Raw genomic sequence first — 10,482 nt, forward strand, 5'->3', positions numbered from 1 at the left:
CTCAATCCCTCACCGCCCCCCTCTATCTCGCAGTCTCCCTCTCCCTCTCTATATCTATTCTTTATCTAAATCACCATCTGTTTCTGGGATGATAATGGAACAATGTAATGCATTCACCATTGTTGCAGACTTCTAATACCTCTCCTGGTTTCTGTGTGTTGCAGACTTATTCAGCTGAATTGTGAGAAGAGAGAAAAACACGTGAGTGGAGGAAGAGGACAACCCTGAACATCCCCTGGCCCCCTTCTGAAACGCACACACACTCGCAATCATCGCGGACTGCTCGCACTCTCACACTAACTGTGGATGGACCGCAGCTCTAGAAAAAAAACACTACAAGCCTGTACAGGGAGGACACTGATGCCCATGACCCCACACCTATCCTCCAGGCTGTCCTCAGGAACCCTGCCTCTCCTCTAAGTTCAGTGTGACCAGACAGAGAGAGCAGACAACATGGCTCCAAGCCCCCTCCTCTGGCCCCCGCTGGCATGGCTGTGTGTGGGGCTGCTGTTGCCCCTGGTGCGGGGTGGGGAGTGCCCGCGGCTGTGTGTGTGTGAGGTGCGCCCCTGGTTCACCCCCCAGTCCACCTACAGGGAGGCGGCCACGGTGGACTGCAACGACCTGCGGCTGACACAAATCCCCTCCAACCTGTCTTCTGACACCCAGGTGCTGCTGCTCCAGAGCAACTCCATCGCCCACACCAGCGGGGAGCTAGAGGCCCTGTTCAACCTGACGGAGCTGGACCTGTCCCAGAACAACTTCAGCACAATGGAGGCTGTGGGCCTGGCCAACATGAACCAGCTTACCACCCTTCACCTGGAGGAGAACCAGATTAGCCAGCTGCCTGACCACTGCCTGCAGGACCTCAGCAACCTACAGGAGCTCTACATCAACCACAACCAGATCAGCACCATCGCCCCCGGGGCTTTCTCTGGTCTACATAGCCTGCTGCGCCTCCACCTCAACTCCAACAGGCTCCGGGTTATTGACAACCGCTGGTTCGAGGCAACGCCCAACCTGGAGATCCTGATGATCGGAGAGAACCCTGTCATTGGCATCCTGGACATGAACTTCAAGCCCCTGGGGAGCCTGAGGAGCCTGGTCCTGGCCTGTATGGACCTCACTGACATTCCTGGGAATGCTCTGGTGGGCCTGGATAACCTGGAGAGCCTATCCTTCTACGACAACAAGCTGGTCCGGGTGCCCCAGCTGGCCCTGCAGAAAGTGCCCAACCTGAAGTTCCTGGACCTGAACAAGAACCCAGTGCACAAGATCCATGAGGGAGACTTCAGGAACATGCTGCGTCTGAAGGAGCTTGGTATCAACAACATGGCTGACCTGGTATCCATCGACCATTACGCCCTGGACAACCTGCCTGAGCTGACCAAGCTGGAGGCCACTAACAACCCCAAGCTGTCCTACGTGCACCGGACGGCCTTCAGGGACGTGTCCTCCCTGGAGAGCCTGATGCTAAACAACAATGCCCTCAACTCTGTCTACCAGCACACCGTGGAGACGCTGCCCAACCTCCGCGAGATCAGCCTGCACAGCAACCCACTGCGCTGCGACTGTGTCATCCAATGGATGAGCTCCAACAGGACCAGCGTGCGCTTCATGGAGCCCCTGGCTATGCTGTGTACCTCGCCGCCCGAGCTCCGGGGCCAGCGGGTCAGAGAGGTGAAGCTGCAGGACTCCCCAGAGCAGTGCCTGCCCTTCATCTCCCACGACACCTTCCCCAGCCACCTGAGTCTTGAGCTGGGCATGAGTGTCAGCCTGGACTGCAGGGCTATGGCTGAGCCCGAGCCGGAGATATACTGGGTGTCTCCTATGGGGAGCAAGATAACGGTGGACACGGTGTCGGAGCGGTACCACCTGAGCAGTGAGGGCACCCTGCGACTGTCCCACGTCCAGGTGGAGGACTCAGGTCGCTACACCTGCGTAGCCCAGAACACAGAGGGCGCCGACACACGCGTCACCACCATCCGCGTCAATGGCACCCTGGTGGACAGCGCCGAGGTGATGAAGATCTACGTCAAGCAGACCGAATCCCACTCCATTCTGGTCTCCTGGAAGATCAACTCCAACGTCATGACCTCCAACCTCAAGTGGGCATCGGCCACCATGAAGATTGACAACCCCCACATCACCTACACTGCACGCGTGCCCGTTGACGTGCACGAGTACAACCTGACCCACCTGCAGCCGGCCACCGAGTACGAGGTGTGCCTCACTGTGTCCAACATTCACCTGCAGACCCACAAGTCGTGTGTCAACGTGACCACGCGCAGCGTGACCTTCACCCTGGACGTGTTGGACCAGAGACCTAGCGCCGCCCTGCTAGCCGTCATGGCCACCATGCTGGCCTTCCTCAGCCTGGCTACTGTGGGGGTGTACGTGGCCCGGCGCTGGAAGAGGAAGAACTACCACCACTCCCTGAAGAAGTACATGCAGAAGACCTCCTCCATCCCCCTCAATGAGCTCTACCCGCCCCTCATCAACCTATGGGAGGCAGACAGTGAGAAGGACAAGGAGGGCGGTACAGAGAGCAAGCCCTCCCCCGTGGACACCACACGCAGCTACTACATGTGGTGAAGCGGGCCTGGCCCAGGCCACCCCTCCACCAGCACACAGACACACTTTTGCCATTTTGGTGCAAAAGTCGTATAAAAGTCATAAAAAATTTTTTTGGGTATTTTTCAGCTTTGCTAACACATGGCAGAGTGATAAAGGACAGGATTTTTATTAGTATAGCGTATCGCCTTTGTTTGACTCTCTCTTTTTCTCTTTTATCGTTTGGACTATTCCAAGATGGCAGCTGTGTCTAGCTTCCAGATTGTTTTAGTTGCTGAATTTTATTTCTGTGATGCGTTTTTGATAGCACAGCTTTTTGTCTTGTTGATGATGCAGCAGGTACTATTAGTCTAGGTAAAGGTTCCTCTGGCAATGTTGTTAGGGATTGCAGTGCTTATTCTCTCTTTTTGTAAAACAGGTAATCTGTTGTGCACTGAAATGTAAATGAGTTTGTATGGACTTCAATTAAAAGCTGACTAAGGGGATTAGACTTCGAATACTGTCTACTGAATAACTCTAGCGATTGTACAGTAATGTTGTATCAACTATCATTTTAAACTCTTTTTTTGGAATTAGTTTGCTGATAAATGTGCTGTAAAGGTAGAAATGTGAATGTTTGATAACATAACTAGGTACAGTAGTAGCTTTTTTATTTACTCTGAATTATTTCTTTCTTATTTGCTAAAATCTGTTGCTGACCACTTACTTTTGTTGTGATTTTAACATGCAAAATGTTGTATATGAGGAAGAAGTTTAAATAAATAACATTTTGCTTTGTTTTATATAAATGTCTCTCAATCAGTTGTTGCATATTTATTTCTGCTGTTATAGTAATTTCTCAGTAGAAATGATATTGTGCAGCCCATGACCTGTTACTATACCTCTGTTTGACCTCTGATCACCTGGCTCTGGTTATTTTTCCGTGAGGACACGGTTCCACTTCACCTCCAATGTGCTTCAGCAGAATATAAGCAGTATCTTAGCATGGAGCTCACGGCTCAGACTCACACTGTGCAGCAGAGCCCTCTCCCCTGAGTCTAATCAGCCATACAGAGAGCACAGATCTTGTCAGCTTAACCCCTCCTCTCAGTCTGCTCTGCGTGTGTGTTTGCGTGTGCGTGAGTGAGTGAGTGCATGTGTGCACACTATATCAGAGTGAGAGAGAATAAACATGTTATTCCACTATATTACCACATTACACATCATCAATCAATGTTTCACTAGTGAAGGAACTGGGGTAATATCATACAACATGCCACCTTCACTCCACATGACTCTTAACATGTGACTACAGATGGTGTTTGTACTGTTCCCTCCTGGTCTGACTAAATCACTCCTCTCACAACGCCCACATTATGAACATGCAGAGAGAAACAGCTATTAATATGCCAGGGGAGATCTCAGAGAGAATAGTAGTATACCTGTAGAGACGATGTGAGGGGGAAGTGAGGAAGGGTCTGAAGATGGATATGACCAGATTGAGGGTAGCAGGAGGTCGTAGATGTGGTGGGTTGTTGATGTAGGCCTGTGTCCTGTGTACTATGCACTAGTGGCACACCATCAATCCCCTTCTGTCTGTTTATAGGTGTCGTATTGCTCTGTGAGTTTCATGCAAGTAGTAGATGAGGTGACAATGTGTTAAGCGAGGGGTTATGACTTGACGGTGCAAGAAGAATAGCCAATACTGCTCTGATCTAAATGACAGAGACCAGTGCAGCGCTTGATAATATTTTTCATACACCGTATCAAATAGACTTCTGAGTCTGTGCTGCCCTCTAGTGGGTGTTACAAGACAGCTCTAGTGGGCACTAAGAAATGACCATGAGAACTAATGTGCGACTGGGGATGTTTTAAGGCCTCAGAAATCCCTAAAATTGAATACTTGACTAGGAGTGATTTTTCAGGAAAACAATAGATGAAGATTATTCAATAAATCCAAATGATATATAACAGCAGATATAAAGTTCTTCCATATGATTTTTTTTGGAACGGTTCCATCTGGGAGGGTATGAGTAGGAGTCTGTTGATAACTCTGCTCTACTGATACATTACGTTTTCTGTTTGTTTTTGTCACAGAATGGTGTAATAAAACTTTTCCACACAGAAGAGGGAAACATATGACAGGAAAATATTGTGATGACGTTTACATAATTTATTCCCAAAGAAGGCAAACCGTGTGGATTTGATGGGTAACTTTGCACACAAACAACAGTTAATAGAACGGTTCATATCTTGCATTTCATTTGATTAGCCCTACCTTCTCATTTCAAACCTTCTTTTTTGTGTTCAATTAGATGAGAGAAAATATTATATGATGCTCATAGTTATGGAGCAATACAGAGACTCAAAGAGTGTAAACAAAAAGCTGTAATATACATACATCATGCAAAAATGTATAGAGGAAAGTGGGAATGAGTGGTAAATACTGCCACTGCAGTCCCATCACACAAAATCTGTTAGTGACCATAAATGACCCCAATATGACACAGTAACCTAAAAATACATAACACAACATCATTTTGGTCCCACAAAAATAACAAGTTAAAAAGGCTTTATAAGGCATTTATAATTTCTTCATAAGAACTGCACAGATGCTTAAATGATTTAAACCGTCACACTACATAGGGTGATACAAAGTCCTGACATCTGGTGCTTTTACAAATATGGCATAAGCGTTTTAAATTGTATTACATTTGCATGACATTTGATTATGAATGGGACAAATATTGAATGAGACAAATATTGAATGAGACAAATATTTCCCCCTAAAAAGTTAATTTGAGTACAAAAAAGAAAGAAAAAAAAGGAAAATGGTTAATGGTATACCATAATATAATGGTTTTATGTTTTGTTAATTGAGTATCCTTAAACATTTAATGTAACCTGCCTGACTGATTTTGTTAATCAGTTCCAGAGTTAGTTGTTTAAGCTCTGAACTTTTGTCTGGGCATCTAAGAGGGACAGGCGATGACCCCCAAGAAACGGTTCATCAACCTCACAAGCAGTGAGGTTTTTGATCAGATTCTCTCTATCAACTTTTAGGAACAGGCCTTCTGGCAGGTGGAGCGCCAGGGTCACATGGTCCCACATGTAATATTTTTTGTAAACATTACCATCTGTTTCTACTATTTTGTCCATGTCATTTATGGTTAACCCAACTTTTTGTGTTGCTGACATGGCTTGTGCTCGCCAGACAATGTGTCCTTCTCCTTCCCCCTCTACATCGTTTTCCCTGTAACCACAGACAGCGTCATCACTACCATCACCAAGAAATGGGTACTCCTCAAACTCATCCACACTTGGAGAGTGAACAAGCACAGAGTACATTATCTCCAGTTTGTAGACAGAGGTTTCATACACTTTCAGGACAGGCTTTTCTCCACCACATATCTGCTCTCTGTACATCTTCAGGAGATCAGACAGACTGAGAGTGAACCTGAAGTTCCCATAACGCGATGCCTGCCTAAAGGCAGGTGAGGTGGTGAACTGATTCAGGAAGGATCCTCTCTCTCTTTGCACCTCTCTCTGCTCTGGTGTTCTGTCTGGGAAGATCTTCTCCAGGTAACGGTCTTCTGCAGCTCTGATATCATCATGCTCGATGGCTAGGCTCCACCACAGGAGACTCCTATCCCTGCCCCTAAATCCATTTGAATCCAAGATTTCATCGATTTTAGATTCTTCGGTGACATGGGCCACTTTGGATATGTGAAACTCAGGTTCTTCTGGGTATAGTGGAATGGGTTTATGAATGTACCCATTTGTATAAAGGATCGCCTCATTTTTCAGTGTGGTGATATTCCTATGCTCTCCACTGAAATAAATCTCCTTTATATTTCTTGGATTAGTACGCTCCATTTCCCTAAGAAAGAAATAACACATTTATAAACATTCAATTCTGTACTCTCTTCTCTGAGGCTACAAATAAGGCCTCTCTCACACACACATGCGCACTCATACAGGCACACACACACATACTCACTCTTGAATTAGATTTTCATTGCTACCATGATCTACCTTTTTTTTTCAAGTTTGAAGATAGCTGATTGGTGGAGGCGATGGAAGACTTGCTGCCTGGTAGATGTAGATAGCTCTTCTCACTCCACAATGAGTGAATTACCTGTACAGTAGTTAAATCAGACATTCAATAAAAGTATCTGAACAACAGTATGTATCCAAACAGAACAGTAATTTTTGTATTTTTTAATCAATTGCTTTGGTTCTATTTTCACAAGTATATGGTGAATCTACAAAACTCTAAATACAAAACGGGTAACACATTCAAAGCCTTTCCTTGTGCATTAATTTTGTTTGGCCACATCTTTCACCACACAACCATTGATTGAAAATATGACTTTGCTGTGAAATATGAAGGAATTGGTTTAATCACCAAAATACAACATAATGATATCTTCTCAATTTAGTTGTTTCAACAACCAGCTAATCCAATAGCAAACAATGCAAGATACTTCTTTCTAAATTGCCCTTTGAAGTGCTGAAAGTAATATGCTACAGTACAGTAAATTACAGTACTTTACACTGTTTTCACATTAGGCTATACAGTTGTACTACAAAATGTCCATCATTTCTATCCCATGTGTGATCAAAGGTGTGATCATTGATGACATCTTCCACAATCATTGATGCAACAAATGTACTACATTTTTCTGATATAATTACATGTACAACATAGGTGTACAGTAATCAAATGTAACAAATGAAATGAAACAAAATAAATGAATGAAAGAAACTAGTTAGTAGGCACTAGTTTGCATCAAGCATGCCTTCATTGTTCATGCACCTGGGGAAAAAACGTTTAGCATTGCAAGCCTGACACTGGTCTGGGTTGATGTCATTGCATGCCTCATCCATGGCCTGAAGGCGGGTGGCACGCTCATGTGGATGGTGATCATTAGTGATGGGAAACCGAGGCTTTCTGAATGCTTTGGAGCGTTCACCCAAATTGTGCTGAAAAACGGTTCATAACACAGGGCTTCATTATCTGTTCACAATGCGCATTACTGGAATTATCAGATATACTTTTTTTTCTCCATTGTTTTCATCAAAACTCTATTTCGTAGTGGTAAGTTGGAGTCGTTTGCATCTTCCCTTTTTTGTCTTCAAGTTTACTATTTTTCCAAATGGAATCTCTGGCATTATTTAGGATGCTTAAGACAGACATATATAATATACTAAATAAACCAAATTATTTGAACAGCGCAGAAAGTGTGGTTTCACATAAAATACATTTTCAAAATAGCATGCCTTTTAAAGGACTCAACCTCATACCCTCACATCCCTGATTGTTCCATAGTTCCATACTCTACCTGCTAAAATACCAGTCAGGTGAAACTACAATACATGTATACAATCCAAACTATATTTGTAAGTACGGTGCTGTCACGCCCTGACCTGAGAGAGAGGGTTTGTTTCTCTATGTGGTTAGGTCAGGGTGTGGGGTGGGCATTGAAGCTCTCAACCTGCTATACTTGTCACGAACCGGCTCGAAGTTCGTAACAAAAGGGAGACAACGTGGCGACAAGGAATAACAAAATATTTATTAAATAAACTAAATACAATTAACAATGGTGTGTGTAATCAGTAATCAGTAGTGTAAGTGAGTGTTTTGCATGCATAAAAAAGAATTCGGCAGACAGAGTGGGAGGGTCGTCCATATGAGTGCTAGCGCTTCTTTTTCAATGACCGAGTAGTTCAACTGATAATGGTTAAACTTTTTGGAAAAGAAACTAACAGGCCTCTCAACACCAGACACTTTCGCTTGCTGCAAAACTGAACCTGCCCCCACATGACTAGCATCCACCTGCAAGGTAAATGACAAATCCACGCAAGGAGCAGCCAGCACCGGAGTTGAGGTAAGCAACCTCTTTGCATCTTCAAAAGCCTGTTGACAATGACAAGACCATACATAAACAGCCTTAGCTTTCAGCAAATCCCAGTAGAGAAGTTCCTACAAAAACTACAGTAATAACCAATCATTCCCAAGAAACGCATCAGTTCCTTTTTAGTAGTTGGTGGTGGAAAAGCATCAATAGCTACCACCTTAGCCCAAACAGGACGCACTTCACCCTGCCTAACCACCTTTCGAAGGTATGTAACGGTCGCCTGAGCAAACTCACATTTAGCCAGATTGATCGTGAGGCAACCCGCAGCTAGGCGGTCGAACAAGGCTTGAATACGGGACAATGTTCCTCCCAAGTATCTGCATATATCACTACATCGTCCAGATAAACAGCGCACCCGGCCAGACCGGCGACAACCCTGTTCATAAGTCGCTGAAAAGTGGCAGGTGCATTACGCAGGCCAAAACTCATAACCGAATACGAGTACAGACCAGAGGGTGTAATAAACGCAGAGATTTCCCGTGCCCTACTCATCAGTGGCACCTGCCAATAGCCCTTTAACAGGTCAAATTTGCTCACAAACTTAGCTGCGCCGACTTGATTAATCTGGCTTAGTGACACTGTTTCCCTTACGGTAGTCCGTACAAAATCTGTTTGTCCCATCCGGTTTACTGACCAAGATACAGGGAGAAGCCCAACTGGAGAAAGAATGCTCCGCTATCGCACTCTCCAGCATGTACCTGACCTCAGCATCCAGACAACGCAGTTTCTCTAAAGAGACTATAGAACCGCTGACGAATGGGGTCAGTATCTCCAACGTCAATATCGTGTTCTATTAAATTTGTACGTGTAGGGGTATCAGAAAACAAACCTGGAAATCTCCGAATCAGACCCACCATCTCTTTCCGCCCATCAACAGGTAGATGAGCGAGAAGGCTATCTAAAATATCCAGTGTCTCTATTTTGTGACCCTAAACCCGCCCGCCCCACTGGGTACCGGGTTGAGTCAAGCCGCTCATCATTACAGTGCGCAGTTTTTACATTATGAAATTGCAAACTTACGTGCCAGCCGAAGGTAGAGCCCAGTAACTTACTTTGTTCGTAGAATTTCAGATTGGTTGCCTTCGGTGAATGGCTCCCCACTACTTTATGGCAGGTCCTTGATGAAATGTCCAAATTGTATGTGTGTAGCTGTATTTATTGAGCCTAATTCCCATAACCACATCCCACTTACAGGAAATCTAGTTTCATTTCCTGAGAACTGAAGATCAGATTAATATGTCGCCTGAACAGCCACTAGTGGTAGCTGTTTTACCTGTCTCTTGGCGGTCCTTATTTGTTTATCATGGTGAGCTGTCTCAGTAGACAGCACTTTACAGTATGTAGTTATCAGGTTCTTACTGAGATATTTCAAAGTAAAAATGGACCTTGTTTTCATTGGATCTATTGAAATAAGCAGCAGATGTTTATCAATTGTGATTCATTTTTAGTAGTACCAGAAAGTATCCACAGGTAAAAAAACTGTGGAAACAGTACTGTAAAATAAGGTGCTATCTTTGTGTTTTTATGGTTGCAATATGTTGGGTGAGTCAACATGCTCATGTGGACCTGCACAAGAAATTCAGTGAAACTAGATCATGAAAATGTGACAAGATGCTGCCAGGCGATGGATCAGTAACATACCGGCACTCTTTTAGCTGATTGGATGACATCTTTTTCAGATTTAACCTATCTTAATAAAAGCAAGGATACAAAATATGTGTTAACCAATCAACATTTATGTGGGGTATAAATAATGAGAGTGGGGAAAAAGAGCTCCACCATATCAACAGGCAAACCACATCAACACGTAATGTTTGCTTTGACATAATATAGGCATAAATATTTTTATATAATTGAAAAAGCTAATATATTAATGGGTTATAACCTCATGTTTATACATAACTACATCAAATATGAAAGAAGAATAAAGATAATTGAAAAACCCAGGCTAGTGGTAATAAATACTTAATAGCATCCATTATAAACACCTCACATGACATATGATGTTCTG

At 44.2% G+C, this 10,482-nt stretch overlaps 2 protein-coding genes across 7 annotated transcripts in view; one reads left to right on the forward strand and one right to left on the reverse strand.

Annotated features, from left to right (window-relative positions):
- The window catches only part of LOC106565474 (leucine-rich repeat neuronal protein 1-like), a 42,670-nt gene extending 39,298 nt beyond the window's left edge, over positions 1 to 3,372 (forward strand). For all 5 annotated transcript variants that reach the window (XM_014132690.3, XM_014132691.3, XM_014132689.3 and 2 more), the window contains one exon: positions 165 to 3,372. In XM_014132690.3, coding sequence (XP_013988165.1) covers positions 454 to 2,592 — 2,139 coding nt within the window. In that variant the 5' untranslated portion in view covers positions 165 to 453 and the 3' untranslated portion in view covers positions 2,593 to 3,372. The remainder of the gene's footprint in view (positions 1 to 164) is intronic.
- A 1,336-nt stretch (positions 3,373 to 4,708) lies between these two features.
- On the reverse strand, positions 4,709 to 9,685 carry LOC106565475 (uncharacterized). 2 transcript variants are annotated; one of them, XM_014132694.3, is made up of 3 exons: positions 9,524 to 9,685; positions 6,586 to 6,688; positions 4,709 to 6,430 (listed from the first exon to the last, which is right to left on the reverse strand). In XM_014132694.3, the coding sequence occupies exon 3, from the start codon at positions 6,424 to 6,426 to the stop codon at positions 5,488 to 5,490; it is 939 nt and encodes a 312-aa protein (XP_013988169.2). In that variant the 5' UTR covers positions 6,427 to 6,430; positions 6,586 to 6,688; positions 9,524 to 9,685; the 3' UTR covers positions 4,709 to 5,487. The 2 variants fall into 2 exon arrangements, with proteins under 2 accessions (XP_013988169.2, XP_045547592.2); XM_045691636.2 differs by having other exon boundaries at positions 9,492 to 9,678.
- Positions 9,686 to 10,482: the final 797 nt, after the last annotated feature.

The sequence above is a fragment of the Salmo salar genome, chromosome 12 (assembly GCF_965601325.2).
Source record: "Salmo salar chromosome 12, fSalSal1, whole genome shotgun sequence".
NCBI lineage: Eukaryota > Metazoa > Chordata > Actinopteri > Salmoniformes > Salmonidae > Salmo > Salmo salar.

What these genes read in the sequence shown, in the direction of transcription:
- LOC106565475 (XM_014132694.3), bottom strand. Translation starts at nt 6,426, where the DNA reads ATGGAGCGTACTAATCCAAGAAATATAAAGGAGATTTATTTCAGTGGA.